The 19,191-nt window shown below is 44.1% G+C and overlaps 1 protein-coding gene across 6 annotated transcripts in view; it reads right to left on the reverse strand.

The window, feature by feature from the left end:
* Positions 1-1,601: 1,601 nt before the first annotated feature.
* The window catches only part of KCTD20 (potassium channel tetramerization domain containing 20), a 43,378-nt gene continuing 25,788 nt past the window's right edge, over positions 1,602-19,191 (reverse strand). For all 6 annotated transcript variants that reach the window (XM_075122046.1, XM_048826451.2, XM_048826457.2 and 3 more), the window contains 7 exons: positions 12,010-12,212; positions 10,277-10,550; positions 9,369-9,471; positions 8,819-8,939; positions 6,714-6,911; positions 4,744-4,854; positions 1,602-4,454 (listed from right to left, as the gene is read on the reverse strand). In XM_075122046.1, the coding sequence (XP_074978147.1) occupies positions 4,162-4,454; positions 4,744-4,854; positions 6,714-6,911; positions 8,819-8,939; positions 9,369-9,471; positions 10,277-10,550; positions 12,010-12,166 (1,257 nt within the window). In that variant the 5' untranslated portion in view covers positions 12,167-12,212 and the 3' untranslated portion in view covers positions 1,602-4,161. The remainder of the gene's footprint in view (positions 4,455-4,743; positions 4,855-6,713; positions 6,912-8,818; positions 8,940-9,368; positions 9,472-10,276; positions 10,551-12,009; positions 12,213-19,191) is intronic.

Here is a 19,191-nt window from a genome sequence, read left to right on the forward strand (position 1 = left end):
AAATCTATCCTACTCCATTGTAATAACTCCCCTTCTTGACTGTGCAGTACCCTTATTTTCCCCCCAGGCTACACTTAACAGCAACAGAACAGCTGTACACAAGTTGAGTGTTGCTACCTGTCTAGATCTAGTGTTTTGAAACCTTTTAGTAACCACAGGCTGGCACAATGCCTTGACAATGGTTAGACAACTCCCTGCTCCCCTTGTTTTATACTCTATAAATGCTTTGTGTAAGGGGCTGTCTCTGTTGTGTGTACAGTGTCTAGCACAATGGGGTGTTGATCCCAGTACGGTCTAAGTGGTAACCCCTGAAATGTGTGCAGAGATGATCTTTTGCATGTGAACTTAACCCTTGCTGTGCGCACAGGGAAGGAGCTGCACCTGTTATTAGGATGCTAGGGTTTGGGTCTTCGGCTCTATTCCCATGGAGCTGGAGGGTCGGGGCAATCAGGACTGCCGTTCTTGTTTGTTAGACTTTGCCACATCTCCCAGGAAGGAATCTAGGGCTAGAAAAAAGGGTGTATGGTGTTCGAATGGAAGAGGGAAAAGATGCAGAAGTTCAGTTTCTTTTCCTTTAGTGGGTCAGACCATCTGAGCGCCACTCCTGTATTTCACTCCCTGTTGTATGTACAGTTGGAACTGAGCTGCACTGTTTGGATTGTGGGGTGTTAGGGACAGCTCTTTAGGGAACTAGCATGCCTGCTGTGAAAGCTGAATCGGCAATCAAATTTAGGCAAGGCTCTGGGGTATTCTGACCCAAAGCCCTTGACCAGACACTTTAACCAAGGGCCAAAGACCTATACTCTGAAAATCAGGACTCTAAGTTGTCATGTTGGGCCCCCAAGAACTGAGAGCCCCAATATCACTAGCCCTTTCTGAAAATCTTGGCCATCACTTATACCAGCATTAAATGGGCTGATGTTTAAAGCTGGTGCATTAGAATCTTACTGTGTAACTTGTTATAGCCAACTGAGCCTACAATTGCATGAAAGATTGACATGGGCCTGACACCTGCAAACGTTTGTGCTAGATGAACAAACAGCATTAATTCCAAAATTGGAAGATGAATTTTAATAGCTGTGTCCGAGCCCTTCAATCTGCCAGGAAAGGATGAGATTTCATCACTGGTCAGTGACCGCTCTGGCCTTTCTTTGAAAAGGCTCTAAAACCCTGCCCCTTGAGAGCTTAGCCTGGGAAACCCTTTAAACAGATGTGACCGCACAGTAATGGTTGGCTGCTAAGGGTAAGTGCTGCACGGGACCTAGGAACTGAACTTTGTCTGCCAGCTCTTGGGCAGCGCAAGGGCAGCTGTAGCCCCTGCAGCAAAGGAAGGTCCCCTCTTGTTACCCTCACAGGCTCTGGCCTTCCACTTACAGGCTTCGTAAGTTCATTCAATCTTCCTTGGCTAGGACAACAGTGGTTACAACATTGGGCTCTGAGGGTAAAGCAGAGGAAAATGGGGAGTCTCTTCAGGGCTGTATAAAGGGTGAGCGGGATCTTGAGTGCAAGGAACAGAACTGTCAGAAAGCACATCAGGGGAATCTGCAGGCTTGATGGACAAAATTCCCTTTCTGCTTACTAGAGAAAACAGAGGCTGCATGTAAATTATAACACTTTATTACAGAAAAGAAACCTTACAACTGCAGGATCCTGTAAACACCATGAGTAACACTGAACCAAATATAAAACGTAAGAAACGAATTGATCTTGTACCTGAACAGTTGGTGACATTCAGTGTCACCATTTACTTAGTTTAAAACTATGTTCCAGTGGAATCTGCTTTAGAACATTCGAAAAAGGGATATGGTAAAGGACATCATTGTGGGTGAACTGAATGGTTTATGTAAACCCTTTCTTAATTAGATGTATTCCATACCCCTAACACACTAAGACCTGATTGTATGAAGTGCTGAGTGCCCTCAACACCCACTGAATCTAAAAGGGTCTGACCCTGTGAAAAGCATTCAGGTGCCCAACCCCTGATGCTCCAATGGGGTTTGAGGGCACTGTGTGTGTGTACAGAAATATGTAAACTCAAATTCTAGACCAGCTCTCCAGTATATATCTAGTTTACTTAAAACTGAAGGTGGTTCAGCAATAAATAGACAATGTACAACCCGTAAGCCCAATCATGCTGGTGAGTACTCCTAATGAAGTCTGCTCATGTGAGCACCTCCCTCCACCCCGAGGAAAGGACTCAACTGGGCCTTCCAGGAGGCAGATTCTTCTCACGTGCCATGTAAAGTCTTCCAGTATTTAACAGTTTTAATTTCTTTCTAACAGTCACAAGTGATTGCATAAAATGTCTATTGACCTGCCAGCAAATGCTTAAGGACACTTCTGTCCTGCCCTAAAGAGTTAGGAGGAGCTTTTCAAAAGCATTTAAAGGGATTTAGGAGCACACAGCCTAGTGACTTTCAGTAGGCAGTTTTGAAAATCTCCTTCCCTTAGGCACTTGTAAGGAGAGGAAATCTGTTTGCTGTTCTTCTGAGGCCAAGAAAGAGCCACTGCAAATATGGGAACCTGGCCTCAGCGATAGTCAAGCACTGATACAAATAGAAACTAGATACATATCAGCAAGTGCTTGTCTCTTTTTAAACTAAAGCAGCGTTTGTATATTCATAAGACAATTTGTGCTTATTATTATCAAGTTAAATATGGTGAAAAAATATACAAATATACCTTTAGCAGCAAGAGAGTCTAGTTTACAATCTGTAAACAGACAGAGGGAAAAGAATGAAAATATGCTTGGAAAAATGCTTTGCTTTCACCAAACGATGCTTTGGGGGGAGAAGAGGAAATGCTGAAAGGGGATCCTTATTTTAGGGGCTGATTTTAAGAAGCTGGGCTCTGTTTTTGTAGGCAGGCAGATGTGTAAGTGGTATGAGTTTTAACTGCAGGTGTAGTTATTTGGAGGGGCAGAACTGAGCCTTTGCACCCCTTCAAAAAAATGAGGACTTCAGACTCTTTGGACTGGAATCAGGACTGGACTAGCTGTAACTCTTTTTGACCACGGTCATGGCTAGTACATTCCCGTATCCTGTCTGAACTGGGCCTTTAGCGCAAACACCCCCTCCTGAAACAAGTCGGGAGAAGCAAGAAATATTTTCTCTCAGCTGTAGATTTACTTCCTTACACAGCTGTTCTTACTGTGTGTGTCTATAAAATGCTGCTAAAATTTTTTCCCCCTTCTCTCTCTTTTTGCCTGTTTGACAGAATAAAATTACCCAAATCAAACTGGAAGGAAGGAGTCTGCCTTGAAATCTGCAATCGGATGGGTGTGGGGTGCTCCCATGGGCAAATAGCTGCAGCAGTTATAAAAGAGGAAGAAAAAACTACCTACAGGTTCTGCCAAGGTAAATTGCTGAGCTGAGAGACTCTGGCTTAGCATGCGTGTGCAGCAAGAAGCAGTGGTTCTTCGGGTAAAGAGCCATCACTAAAGCAGTTTCACGCATTTAACAGGCTGTCAGACGGATTTATTTGGTAAAATATTATCTAGATTTGTTTTCATTCCACACCACCACCTTGTCCTGAATACAAAGAGGTGATTCTGTCTTGCACAGAATTGTAAAGGAGCCTGCGACCATCCGAATGCTACTTGTTAAACTAGCTCCACCCTTCTAGAGTACAGTAGTATACGTGCCAGATGCAAAGCCTACTGGTGGTGCACACAGATTCCTTGACACCACGGTGTCACATCTGTGCTTGGATGGAAAAATGGAATCTGTCTCACGGTGCCAGTTGTAACTGAGGGATTATCGTTAAAACGAAGGCAAGCGTCTAATGCAGTTCTCGTTTGATGCTAATATTCATGGAATTCCCCTTCTCATGCTGAACAAGTTGTTCTGTTTTTCACAGGTTTAGGTAAAGCTCAACCACCACCAATCCACGTGGGCACAGGCACCTGGGGAATCTCAAAACCTCCAGCTGGGAAGAGCTTCCAGCCCTTCCTTTTCAAGGAGACTCTGCTTGCAACTGCACCGTTAGATTTAGGGACCATAGCTCATTATTAACATGCTTGAAATATTCCACTATAATAAGAGCGACTACAAGGATAAACCACCTTGCAAGAGAGCGTGTCCCGTGTCCTGGGATAAATGATGCTGAGAAATTTCCCAACACAGGAGCCCTAGTGGGAACCCGCAGACCCCTTAGTCTGTATTAATCCGGCAGATCGTTAGGAACTATTTGTGAGAATGGTGCATTTAACCTATCGAGTTCATCCACCTGGGGTGGATGATGCATCAGAAGTTCCTGGTCTTCTGAAACATCCTCTCCTACTGCCACCAGGTTTGTTAGAGATTTGCTTCTAACACACTGGAAGTCAACGTGACGGCTCTTTCCTTCTTCCTTTTCCCAAGACATCTGGATGAACGGCCGTTGCACATAGTTGTAGATAACTTCTGACCGGCCTCCGGATCTCCTCTTGACCTTTTCTTTACAGGTGGGATAACCTGAAACACAATCAGCCTGTCAGTCTCAATCCAGCCCTTGCATGCATTATGGCCCGGCAAGAATGCTGGGTTCAGCTGGGACAACACCTCATGCACTAGGTAGAAAGGTGCTCTCGTTCCACATTTAGACCCTGTAAAAATGAACTCGGACTATAGCACAGAGCTTCAGATTCTGTCAGCTCCCACAGCGACAGTGTATTTAAACTGGCAGCGGTGGTGTTGGTGTCCAAACCAATTGTTCTCTCTTTTTATTTAAGATTTGTGGTGGTGTTTAGGAAATAAAATTTACCTTCAATGCCAATTCGAATATTTTTCAGCCCACGCTCCTTTAAGACGGTTTTTGCAACATCACGGTTCTCAATGTACTTGAAGAATCTGTACAGCTTGGAACTGTAAAGAACTTGAGAAACAAAGTGATTCATTAGTCACAACAAGACATGCATCTCCATCTAGCATTTGGCTAATGGGTATCAGCTGCGATATTTTACCCTGCGATACCTGTGGGCAGCCCTTTGCAGTCTGGGTGCTCGAAAAGTCAGCCTTAGGTATTAAAAGTAGTTCTAAAACCCCATCAGCAGGCAATGGAAGGGCCTAAATTCCTTGGTAGTGGTGATACAAGTTACAGGGTAGGTAAAAAGGAGTCTGGAAACAGCAAAGTGATAAAGTCATGTAACTTGCACCAATCTACCATTTGGTGGCTGGGTAAAATGAATACAACTCACTCTTTGGGGGACGGTGCAGAAGGAGTTTTTACAGGCAAGGCAAATTAAGAAAAGGGTGCAAGTTAATGTGTTGTTTTTCGCTTATCTTTTCACTAGTTCTATCCTCACCGTGTTAGTCATTTTGCAAACCCCGTAAACATTGCATCTTCTCTAATGAATCTGTCCCTGAGACTTATGTAAGTAGCATCTTCTTGCATTAGGGATCAATGCAATCTAGGGTGTAGCAGTGCATCTAAAAACAACCCATTGCATTTTAAAACATGGTTGGTTGGTGACTGCTTTCTCTCCCTGTAACTATAGGGTGTTGGATATCACTGATCATTTGCCATTTTTTAGTGCTGGTAAATGGAACAAGTCTTGTCTGTCCTCTCTATCCAGGAAGCTGCAACTGGGAAATATGAATGTTTTGTTCCTTTGTTTGATTAAAATGTTATCTCAAGCAATGCATAAGCAAGGACGATGCAACTTCCATCACTGAAGAGGGACTTTGTCCCCACAGTAGGGAAAACAGTCAGATACACAATAGCTTCCTTTAAACTTAGATCCATTTACCTTATAATTACCCTTTCCTTAGTACTGCTGACTAGAATGTTCTTCTTTATGATGCAGATTATTTCCCTTTACAGCTCTTAACTGAGACTGCTCCTTGTTCTCAAGTCATTATTCTAAATCTGAGACCACACTGCCAGCTCCCTTCTATCAGGCTATAATGCCATAGAAATAAGATTGTTTTCTGTGGGATTAAGCAGAAGAAGCCTGATCCTAGGAGGTGGAAGGGTCCTCAGCACCTGCAAGGAGGGGGTTCCAGGAGAAGACAAGCTAGTACGAAAGGACACTCTTATTCCAATGCCAATATTTATGAGAGCAATCCTGCAGTCAAAGCTCCCATTAATAGCAATACGAATCTTGAGTGAAGGAAGGATTGGGTCCACTGACAAAAGCGGAGGAAAAATACTATTTTCTATAAACGTTCTCATTTTTTAAGGTTTGCTCCACTATGAAAGTTTGTTTGAAGCCAGAAATCTAACAGCAGAGCAAAACAACCGATCTTCATTGGGATATTCGGCTTTGTATATGTTAACAGAACTCCTACAGATGCTGATAGCAAAAGGTTAGAATCAAGCTCTGCCCTATGGCTTGTACAGAAACGTTCTACCTGACCCTGTCATTACTAAACACTTAGCCATGCTGATATTAATGAGAACATTGTGCTTTAAAATAAATATTTTTACAAGATTTTGATTAAATCTCTCACTCCATGGTAACCTGTTCCCCCACTAATGAAATCTCATCAGAATAATTTGAGTGAATCAAGCATTCTGAAATAAACATCTAGGGTCTGGTCTTCCCAAGTGTTGACCACCCACACAACTCCAATGGGAGATACAGGTGCTCAAGACCTCTGTAAATATCAAGCCATTATCGTCTTTTCAATACAAGGAAATGTCCTTGCCCAGGATCTGAGAGAGCCAGTCACTGGAAGCTATCTGTCACCCCATTCAACAAATGATTTTACAATACAATTCTCAGTTCTTACTTTGTGAGTATTCCTCTCCCATTGGAGGTGGATGGTCTTCGTCCCAGTCCACTGTGTCTTCATCTGTTAATACTACAATGTGGCATTCGCGTTCTCCTTTCTTGGCACTACCCACCATTATGGGCAGAATAAGCTCTTCCAGGTAGTTATCGAACTGCTTGTGAGCGCCATCATTAGAGAGTTCGTGCAACAAAGCACCTAAAAGGAGATCAGTCAAGTACAAATAAGTAAGCATTACTGATCTGCCACTGCATTTTATACCAAACTGATGTCAAGCTGAAGTAGGACACACATTTCTGGGGGTATGACTCCTTAAGATGGTTTTAAAACCACCACTTGCCTTTCTGTAGCACTCAATCTGATGAGCTCAAAGCACTTTATAAACATGAATGAACAAAGCCTCATAACTTCCCAGTAAGAAAAGTGTTATTCCCATTTTACAGATGGGAAACTGAGGATAGGAAAAAGAGGCCAAATGGTTCAAAACAAGGCTCCTACTGTACATTTATAATTAGGCCCCTAAATAAGGGTGGCCTGATCTTCAGAGGTGCTAAGCATGCACAGATCTCTAACCTCAATAGCAGCTGTGTTTACTCAGGCCATCTGTAGATAGAGTTAAGCACCCAAGCATGGACTCACTGGCTTGCCCAAACTCAGTCACCGGGAGAGCCCATAAGTTCCAACTCCCACTCCCTTTAACCATCTCACTCATGTAACATACATCCCAGTGTTTTATTGATCGTTGTATTAAATCTACAACAAACGAGAACCCATCCCTGGGCACCTTTGACAACCACCTTAAAAACACACATTCATACCAACAATATCTCTAGTCCACCTCCCAGATCATAATGCTGGCAATAGCAAAAAAAAAAATACAAATATGATTTAATTTTATGGCCATTACAAGGAACGATTTTTTTTTTAAAAGAGCCCAGACCCAATCAATATAGTAAAATCATAATCGAGAATTATGAATTCTTACAGTGAATTTAAATGTATGCATCTCTCACAGATCCACGGGATCAGCGGTAGACACCCCAGGTTTCGAACAGTCTGTAGGAGGAACCCCTTCAGTTTGCCTGCCAGATCCCAAGGGGTCTCACTCTTCCTGCACAGGGTAGGTCAATGCTATCTCAACCCCCTCCTTAGACTGTGGGGCACCAGCACTCCTGTTTCACAGTGAGTCCAGCATACAGAGACGCCTGGCAGAGACTTGTATGCTCTTCAGGGATTAATGCACCTCAGCAAGCACTTGGAGTGACACTCAACAGTTGGGTTTGTTAGTTAATTGGAACACAGCACAGGAAGTCTTTAGGTTACCACAGAGAGCTGAAGGTTAAAGCATAGCCCATTCCGGTTAGCCCAGAGCTAGAGCCATGGCTACACTACCACTTATGCCGGCCAAACTTATGTCACTCGTGGTTTATGTTGCTGAGCGATGTAAGTTTCACCTGCATCAGTGGGTAGCGTGCATAGGGCCACGGCGACGGGAGAGCTCTCTCCTGTCGGCTTAGAGCAGCTACACGAGTGACCTTACGTGGCAACCCTGGGTTGCAAACTGCCTCATGTAGACCTGGCCTAGGGGTCACTGTCCTGGTGATTGGATCGGCTATTTTCTTCTCAGATTCACCCTAGATATGGGGTCAGCCCCAGCCAGTCCTTTTCAATGACTCGTTCCGGCTCAGACAGCTAGGCATCATTCATACCTGCTCTGAGAGCAAACTGTCCTCCTCCCATGAACGACGCAATGCATAAGGGAAACTGAGGCCCACACAGGGGTCACAAAAATATTACCTCATCACAGCATCATAACCAGAAATAGCCCTCCAAGTATTTAAATTCTTGCAATTATTTGTAATCACACACAACGTGAAGAGCAAGAACTTGGATCTTGCAAGATGCGGAGCACTCTGGCCCTGGTCCAGCAACGCACTTAAGCACACGCTTAGTTTTAAGCGCAAGTAGTGCCAATGAAGTCAATGGGACAAAACTGCTTAAAGTAAAGCACACGATTAAATGCTTTGCTGGATTGGGGCCACAGTGCGCAGCACCCTGCAGGATCAAGCCCTAACTTCTAGCTAATTTCCTCTCCCCCTGCTTACTTAGGTCTTGACACTTGATTGTGTGGAAATCAAAGTTGATGCAGAGGTAATCGCACGCATCTCTGAGATCAGGGATAGAAATTCCATCGGGGCAGTGAATGATTCCAGTTTTGTAATAGTCCTGTAAATAAATTGTAAAGGAGGAAGATGATGTTTCTTTAAAAAAAAAAAAAAAAAAAACTCAGGATAACCTGGAAATATTATTGTTAATTAGCTTATCGTTCTGCGGGAAGACAGTCACGCAGAACTTTGTTAGCTAGCAAAAAAAGACAAAGCAGCTTTGCCGTGCAACAGAGGAATTATTCATGCAATTAATGTATGCAGAAATGGGGCGACTGAGGGCAGAGTTCAGAAACTGAAACGGTATAAAGGGAGGGAAAAGAAGTGGCAAGACAAATTGCACGTAAAAAAAGAGGAGATGAAGATTTATAATCTGAATGCAAAAGAGTTCTGGAACGTAAATTTGAAAGGGCATGCGGCTGTTTTGAAGGAAGCACAGCTTTGCAAACACAATGAGCAACCGTTTTCATAGCTAAAAACGTGCCCGCACCAGCACTGTGTGAAATACAGTGGAGCTAATTCCTTCCGCAATTTCATATTCTCCCTTTTCGTTTGGCCGAGTGAAGTTATATTCTCTACCTGCTCCAAACATTCTGGAAGATAAAAACACATACACAAATATATTTAATACATTCATAATGTGGACCAGATGGTGCACTGACATTAAAAACAATCCAAACGAGTTCTAATACAGTTGAAGGCCCAAATGCAAATCTCGTAAAGTCCCAATAAAAGAAAGCATCGATCTCAAACAGGCCCGCTGTAGCAGAGTTCTGTGTCCATAACTGAACCATTCCACTGTACGGAAGAAGTAGCAGTCACTGTTCTGTGAAGGCTGGCATTCAACCTTGGGTCAGATAAATGGTTCTTGGCTACAAACGCCCTCCCACTGAGGTCCAGCTTGAGGGGGAAAAAGAATGGCGGAGTGGCAATGAGTATATATACTTTGGCTAGTCGTAATCAAGCTAGTGAGTTTACGATCAGGTCACTTATCTGCATAATAAAGTTTGTCATACAGGGTTGGAAGGGATCTCCAGGAGGCTCCTGGGACAGCTGGGGGACTAAGCCTCTCAATTACTCAGAGCAGGACTGGGTTTCTGTTAAAGGGATGGGGAGGAGTGAATGACATGACAAATAGCAGAAAGGCAGGGATTGAAGTGAGCCAGTGCACGGTGTCTCCTACTGCCATACTCACTGCCGATTCAGTACGGACTCAGAGCGGGGAGCACTAACTACTGAATCATCAATTGCCCTCTTGCTGGCTCCACTCTGCAAGGTCTCCCAGCCAAGTGCTGAACCAGTCTGATCCTGCTTAGCTTATGAGATCTCACGTTCTAGTCCCTTTCGGAAAGCGTTTTTCCCATTTTAAACATCTTTAAAGTTACTGAAATCACCTACCTTCCCAGCATGGTGTCAGGATGAGCAGTGAAAATCTGCGGATTCACAACAAACCGAGTGCCGTCTACAACAAGAGTCACTTTCTCCGGGGCCTGGGATTGTGAACTACTGGGGGAGCCCATAGCGCTGCTTGCATTTCGTTCTTGAGCAATAAAATGGTCTAGATGCCTTTTATTCCCAGCTTTGGAATTAGTGCCAGTTGTATCTTCAGGGGTGGGTAACATGTTACTGAACTGGGGAGTTGCTGGGCGGGAAGCGTATCTGAATTCGGTATCTAAAGCCAACACAAACAAATATTGTGAGAATGAAACACTATTTGCTGGATAAGCTCAGTTCATATTAAAACCCAATAGTTAAATAGAAAAGCTTTGGGTCATGCAAGAAGGAAGAGCTGCTGACCGACATCAACAATCCGAGTTGAAAATGGATGTCAATATATGGAATAGTATTTTGCAGGACATTGTATTATGTAACGCCACACTACAGCTCCGCCTGATGTCTGATCTAGGTTCAGATCCAAACTTCCGTACAGTTCTAGGAAACTCCGCTTAATGTGGATGTTTAAGTGGATAAAATGGGAGCATAAAGATTCAAATGAGGCTGAGAGAAAATACACTAATACCTGTCTTAAGCAACCGCTCAAATAACTGAAGATGGAACAGAATCATACTCTTATTTCTGGACGTTTGAGGATACTTTGGAGATGTCACTTGAGACAGGATGCACAGTATTAAGGGCAGCCTCTTGTGCTGGTTTCATTTAATTACCTTCCCCTGTGGTATGTGTGGGAAAGGTCCAGCGAACTAAACAAGGCCAGCTGTTGGCACAAGTGAACTCCGCAATTACAGGGCCCTCTCGGTGGATTTGGGGTTTAAAGTGGATATAAAAGTTATAATTTTGTGGAGTGTAAAAGGGCCCTCATACCATTGCTTCCAAGTAATCCTACATGACCCTGGCCCGGCCCTGCAAGGGCAGGTTTGAAACAAGGGTGGCTTCTTTAAGAACGATATAGAATAGGTCTGACTAATAACTGGTTTTAATTGAGAGCTGCGTCTAAACTGAGATATTAACTACACACATGTTATTTCCTTTCCGAGACACAGCTGTCATTTAATAAGGGTTTCACTGAAGCAATAAATCATTAGAGCTCAGAAATTTGGGTATAAATATATAGGACCTGTCATGTGCCATTAGTAACAAATATTTGGGTGCAAACAAAGAATTGGCCTGATTTTGTGAGATACCGAGTGCCCTCCATTCCCACTGAAGTCAAGTTTGGCGATGAGGACACGACATCTCACTGGATCATGGCCATTACTTGATAAATATTAACTGAGAAACAGCTTTTAACATGAATTATATATGCAGCGGGCAAGTACATGACAACCAGGAACAGGCTGATAAAGACTGAGGCCTGCTTCAGTGGATTTCCTCCTGGCTGCTTGGGAAAGAGACATGATGATCTTTCCAAGACAACACTATCCCAGACCGAACCTGCATCTTTCATACTGACAGGCTTAACACAGATTTTGCAAGTGCAAATAACTAAGTAAGGGCACACGTAGGTGCACATTCAATTCTGTACACTCACAAGTGCAGGTCATTTCGATGCTCGGCTGAAAATGTGTCCTTCAGTATCCTGGGAAACACTTCCCCAGGAATCAAAGGACCTTTGAAACCATGTCTCCCTTAGTTACGTGTTGTTACAAAGTAAATGTGTCCATCATCCTTACCATCATTCCTGGGCACTGAAGAAATGCTAGGGGTTTGGCTGCCTAGGGCCAGGCTATCTTCTTCTGGATCATGGATTGGAGGAGTTATATTTTCTGCAGAGTGACTGGACTCTTGATTTCTTGACTGGTCAGTCCCACTGGCACAGTTAATATTCATGCTGGACCTCTGTAAAGCAAACCGACTGCTGGTCCTTAGAGAGGTCCTATAAGAGAGGATCACAGGCTAGTAGGGTTGGAAGAGACCTCACAGGTCATTGAGTTCAACTCCCTCTACCTAGGGCTGGATCCAAAGCCCATTCAGGTCAATGGGTGTCTTTCCAGCGACTTCAGATCAAGTTTATATTACCTCCTCTAATCCATGGAGAGTTTTATCTAATCTCATTTTGAACGGCTCACCGATGTCTCAGTGACTTTCCCTGGCAGATGATCTGTTGTAGAACATTAGGAAGCTTGTCCTACATCTAAACTAAACTTGCCATTTTTAGATGAACCTTTTTGACCCTCAGCAAGGGTCCCAACTCCCACCTCACGCCTGCTCCCTCTCACCTCTGCAGTCCTTTCATATCCCATCCCTGCCAAGCACCAGAAGTTAGAGAGCTTCCTGCTTACCTGACTGCAGTCACCAGGGACAACAATGGGGTTCCAAGGAAAGAAAAGGGAGGGCCATTGGGGATTCACTGATGGCAAGTCTCAAACAAACCCTCCCTCCTAGCAGCCAGACACCCTCCCTCCTCTGAGCACAGTGTTCCCTAGAGGTTCCTTCAGTAGCTACTCTCTGAAGAGTTAGTGAAATTACATTTTTGTTCAGTGTTGAAGAGGTTCTCCCCCCCTTCACACGATTTTCTCCCAGTATTTGTGTAGCGCCATCTTATCCCTGCTTTCCTCTTGAACCTTCTTGCACATGAGGTCTTCCAACCCTAAGATACAATACCTAAACCCTGTCGCTTCTTCATCTAAAACATGTTAATAATCCCGCCTTTCCTCTCCACTCTTTCTACTAAAACCCTGTCTCATGGTCACAAGGCTAGGTGTGTCTCGGTGATCTCTCTGGTCTCTGAGTGCACCTGTTGGGTACCAGCCTCATGACATTCCTCTCCTGGGGTGGAGACATGCAATTCTCCCACTCTTAGCCTGGGCCCCAGCACCCTGGGTATCAACCATGCTAAGCCAGCAGATCCAAATGGGTTTGGCACTTGCAGTTCTTCCCTTTAGGAGTCTGTGACCAGTGATAAATAGTAATCAGAGAGCCTTCTTAAACCAAAGTATTGTTTAATCTTAATTACATGAACAAAGCATAAAAACAAGAGAAAAACAATAAATGGTCTATACACGTCTATCTTACCTATAGGGTTACCATCCTCCCCGAAGGGAACCTAGAAGGCCTAACTTCCTCAGACAGCTCCCCCAGTATGTCAGTCTGTCCCCCAAAGAGCCCTCAAAAAACTGACTGACTGCTGGACAGAGTCCTTTTAATTGTTTATAGTCTTTTTCATCTGCTGGTTCCCAGCACTGGCAAAACAAGCTTTGTAACCTGGCTGGAGCCCAGAAGGTATGATCTTCAAAGTTAATAGCTCAGGCCACTTGGAAATGTTTGCCAGGAGATGTCTTATCTCAAACCACTGTGTTGCCTTCCTCTTGGTTTCCCAACTCTGTTGATTTAACCCAGTGCTGCTGTATATTAAACCTCCCAATACTTAACCCAATACAATCATACAGTAACTATCCCGATAACCATATTGCATAGAGTGTTCCTGCATTATCACCGAGCAGCCTCACGTTTGCCAAACCCTGGTCCGGGCCTTCATCAGCTCTTGCTTTAACTAAAGCAACCCCCCTCCCGTGTACGCTAAAAGCCACCCTCTTCCACTTTTCTCATTGTGAGCCCATCACCCCTACTCCTTGTATCTAGTCATTGGTTTCTTCTCATTCCACATTAAGTTCCCTTTGTCTGTCATTATCTTTATAAAGCTCTACCCATCTATCTGTGCTCGTTTCACCCAATCCGTCTGTATCCTCTCTCCCAACAGCTCCCCTTTGCCTCTTTCTCCCATTCTCAATTTGACATTTTCATGGCAGGCCCGATACAAGACAACTTTGCCCTCTCTTTGCTTTGGGAGCCCGCCCTTTGATCCTTCAAATCCCTCTTATTTTAAAAAAAACTTTCCTGCACTGATTTCACTCATGAGGTGTCTACCACTTCCTGAGCTTCAGCCTTTCTCTCAATTAGAGTCTAATGTCTTCAAGTGTGTTCTGTAAAGCAGGACATAACATGTACCAAGCTACAGAATTAGTGAATAAAATAGATCAGATAATGAAACAACGAGCTACTAATAAACAACAGCGAGGGGGCTTTTCAGTCATAATGCACCAAGAGGGATGGTCTTAATGAGCAGCACAACGGAGCTGAACTAAGGGTTTTAGGACTGTCATTAGTGCAGCTCAATGGAAGTGTTTTGTTCCCAACTAGAAATGAACAAAAGCGGCAACTAATTATCTTTTCTAAATGGAAACACTAATTTAGCAACGTGTTTATTTCTGCGTATTTTTAGCCAAGAGGCGGCTTGTGCTTCGTGTGATATTCATGAGAATAAAATAGTTCCTTGGCAACCACAGCACCTTCTTCTGGATCGCACTTCTATTTTAGATGCCTACGACGGGCTCCAATGGGTACACAGCAACGTGAGAGACCTAGTGAGGACATTTCAGTCTGAGGAAATTGAACAGATCACAATGCAACATTGCACAGAACTCCTATCACCGATTACTAGAATTCGGCTACACTCACCCGACTGCACGACAAAATGAGTCGCCAAGTAATGAACTCCTTTAAACGAACACAACATGACACAACTCGTTTCTAGCAACTTACGCCTGCAATGAGACTGAATATGTACATCCACAGAGTGCAGCACACTATAAACCTTCCAATGCCATTGCAAACCTGACTTTCATTTAAATTTCAAACTACATAAAAATTCACAGCGATTCTTGACAGGGTTTCAGAGTAGCAGCCGTGTCAGTCTGTATCCGCAAAAAGAAAAGGAGGACTTGTGGCACCTTAGAGGCTAACCAATTTATTAGAGCACAAGTGAGCTGTAGCTCACGAAAGCTTATGCTCTAATAAATTGGTTAGTCTCTAAGGTGCCACAAGTCCTCCTGTTCTTTTTACAGCAATTCTTGGAACTCATTTTGATACCGCCCTATAGATATATTTAAAAATAAATCAATTAAGATCACAAAGCTTTATCAGACATTTTTTAGGCCTGGTCCACATGTAAAACCTATCCTGGCACAGCCGCTGGTTAGGAGTGCCGTTTGTTTGGCTTTTTTACACCTGCATAGCTATGGCAGTACAAGCCCTATTGTAGACACACACGGACTGGCATAAAAAGGACTTTGCCAGCATAGCTCATGTCTCTTGGAGAACCGGTGTGACAGCAGCACCACTTTTTCTCTGATCTAAGATGTGCCTACACTAGGAGGGTTTGCTGGTATAGCTACACCAGAGCAAAACTTTTCTAGTGTAGACAAGACCTCACACTCTATACAGTTACATCAAACCTTCCAAATACATGACATTTAAGCAATGATAGGTGACAAGGAAAGACTGCTACCCATTGATCATAATTTTATAACTATCCAATAGCTGCTGTGATCAAATTTCAATTGAACTTTTTTGATCCGTCAACCCACAAATCTTGCCGTCAGTTTTGTTCCAGATTAAATACACATATATGTCAGAGATTCCACGAGCCACATATTGATCGCCAGCACTCTGTAGGCGCCTGGACTGAAATGACCCAATCCTTTCTCATAATTTCTTATAAACTAGTGTTATGAAAGAGAAAGCCAGATGCACCAGACACCTATAAGTTGCAATAAATGTTATATGACTCAGATAGCTTTTTTACTTTCTACTTAACCTGCTGAATGTGCTTTTTATAAGAAGCTGGCTTTACCGACACCTTATTTCTCATCCCCTTCCTCCCACATAAGTAAGCGAATTTAGTGCTGGTGAAAGGTACAAGGCTAACAGTCCTCAAGACATAGCAGCAGGTGCACACCAGTATCAATCCCGCGAGTTCTAAGAGGCAATGTGGCTGGTGTTCCCCATTGATTTCAACTGAAATTGAGAGTGCTCAGCCCTTCTGAAAATCTGGCGCACTGTGAATAATGCCAGTGGTGTTTCCACTGCGGCAGTATGGCTCCACTCTTCCCCCAACAAGAGCCTGTGCCTTATAGACGTGACTAAACCCCAGTTTTGGTGGATTAACAAAATGGGTGTTATTGAGTCAGCATTTTACGCCATGACCACACATGGAAGGCACAACAGATGCTTATTTAATGTACCTACAATTATATGAACAATCCGGCATGGAAAATGGTTCTTAAGCCCATATAACAAGGCTATATTGAAGTCCTCCCAGTTCATTAATGTCCTGACTGGGGTAAAGGTACATTACCTTAGTCTTTGCCATGGTGGGAACAAGCATATAAATAATAATTAGCACTTTTCATCTTCAAAGCTCTTTCCAAACATTAACTAATTAATTCTTTGAACACGCATCTGAGGTACTGTCAGAAAGTGTTTTAGTGACAGAAAACAAAGGCACAGGGAAGGCCAGGACTTTTCCAAAAGTAGCCATGGGTTCTGAGTGCCCAACCTAAAACAGCTTGGGCCTGATTTTTAGAGGCGTGGAGGGCCCTCAGCTCCAACTGCCTTCAACTGGACTTCTGGGTACTAAGCACCTCTAAAACTCAGGTCCATCATGTCTCAAGTTCAGCACCCAAAACAAGTTTTTGAACATCTAGGCTCTGACCTTGCAAGGGAGTTAGTGCCAGAGCCAAAATTAAAACTCAGGTCTGTTTCCTAGCATTTGATTTTACTTCGGCTACGTCTTCACTACCCGCCAGATCATAGAATCATAGAATATCAGGGTTGGAAGGGACCTCAGGAGGTCATCTAGTCCAAGCCCCTGCTCAAAGCAGGACCACTCCCCAACTAAATCATCCCAGCCAGGGCTTTGTCAAGCCTGACCTTAAAAACCTCTAAGGAAGGAGATTCCACCACCTCCCTGGTAACACATTGCAGTGTTTCACCACCCTCCTAGTGAAAAAGTTTTTCCTAATATCCAAACTAAACCTCCCCCACTGCAACTTGAGACCATTACTCATTGTTCTGTCATCTGCTACCACTGAAAACAGTCTAGATCCATCCTCTTTGGAACCCCCTTTCAGGTAGCTGAAAGCAGCTACCAAATCCCCCTCATTCTTCTCTTCCGCAGACTAAACAAACCCAGTTCCCTCAGCCTCTCCTCATAAGTCATGTGTTCCAGTCCCCTCATCATTTTTGTTGTCCTCCGCTGGACGTTTTCCAATTTTTCCACATCCTTCTTGTAGTGTGGGGCCCAAAACTGGACACAGTACTTCAGATGAGGCCTCACCAATGTCGAATAGAGGGGAACGATCACGTCCCTCGATCTGCTGGCAATGCCCCTACGTATACATCCCAAAATGCCATTGGCCTTCTTGGCAACAAGGGCACACTGTTGACTCATATCCAACTTCTCGTCCACTGTAACCCCTAGGTCCTTTTCTGCAGAACTGCTGCCGAGCTACTCTGTCCCTAGTCTGTAGCGGTGCATGGGATTCTTCTGTCCTAAATGCAGGACTCTGCACTTGTCCTTTTTGAACCTTATCAGATTTTTTTGGCCCAATCCTTTAATTTGTCTAGGTCCCTCTGTATCCTATCCCTACCCTCCAGCGAATCTACCTCTCCTCCCAGTTTAGTGTCATCTGCAAACTTGCTGAGGGTGCAATCCACGCCATCCTCCAGATCATTTACGAAGATATTGAACAAAACAGGCCCGAGGACCAACCCTTGGGGCACTCCACTTGATACCGGTTGCCAACTAGACATGGAGCCATTGATCACTACCCGTTGAGACCGACAATCTAGCCAACTTTCTATCCACCTTATAGTCCATTCATCCAGCCCATACTTCTTTAACTTGCTGGCAAGAATACTGGGGGAGACCATGTCAAAAGCTTTGCTGAAGTCAAGGAACAACACATCCACTGCTTTCCCTTCATCCACAGAACCAGTTATCTCATCATAGAAGGCAATCAGGTTGGTCAGGCATGACTTGCCCTTGATGAATCTGTGCTGACTGTTCCTGATCACTTTCCTCTCGTCTAAGTGCTTCAGAATTGATTCCTTGAGGACCTGCTCCATGATTTTTCCAGGGACTGAGGTGCGGCTGACTGGCCTGTAGTTCCCAGGATCCCCCTTCTTCCCTTTTTAAAAGATGGGCACTACATTAGCCTTTTTCCACTTGTCCGAGACTTCCCCAGATCGCCATGAGTTTTCAAAGATAACGGCCAATGGCTCTGCAATCACATCCATCAACTCCTTTAGCACTCTCGGATGCAGCGCATCTGGCCCCATGGACTTGTGCACGTCCAGCTTTTCTAAATAGTCCCGAACCACTTCTGCGGGTAGTGCTCGATCTATCGGGGATCGATTTATCATGTCTTGTCTAGACGCGATGAATTGATCCCCGAATCAACGCCCGTACTCCACCTCGGCAGGAGGAGTAAGCAGAGTTGACGGGATCGCCGTGAGGACAGCCAGGTAAGTCGAATTAAGATACTTTGACTTCAGCTATGCGAATAGTAGCCCAGGCCTTAGTGTGACAATTTGGCGAACCTGCCTATGTGCATGTTATGAAATCTGCTTAGTTATATGAAATTGTTGTATCAGTGAATGTCTCAATGCATAGAGAGTCAGCCATGGGCTGGCGAGGTCCGTGGTATCAGCCATCCTGTCTGGAAGAAGCTTCAGAAAAAAGAAAAGTTGTTAAACTTAACAATTATGCTCTGGCCAAACAATGGATATGCAAAGAAGGGTGTCAGAGCTGGAAAACCACTTTGATCAAGTTTATCTCCAGGGAGTGCAGAATGGAAAATCCCCAAACAGGAGAACAAAGGGACAGAGGTGATAGAGCAGAGGCTCAAAAAAAGACTAAAGGAAACTTGGGGCAAGACAGAGGTCCAGAGGGGCATGTTTTCATAGCAGAGGGGACAGTTTTTGATTGAGGTATCAGCTGAGAAAAAAAGAAGCTGGCTGCAGGAGACAAACTCATTCAATTATTTCTAGAAGCTATATACAGGAGTGGGGTC

This window comes from Caretta caretta, chromosome 21 (assembly GCF_965140235.1).
Source record: "Caretta caretta isolate rCarCar2 chromosome 21, rCarCar1.hap1, whole genome shotgun sequence".
NCBI classification, from domain to species: Eukaryota; Metazoa; Chordata; order Testudines; family Cheloniidae; genus Caretta; species Caretta caretta.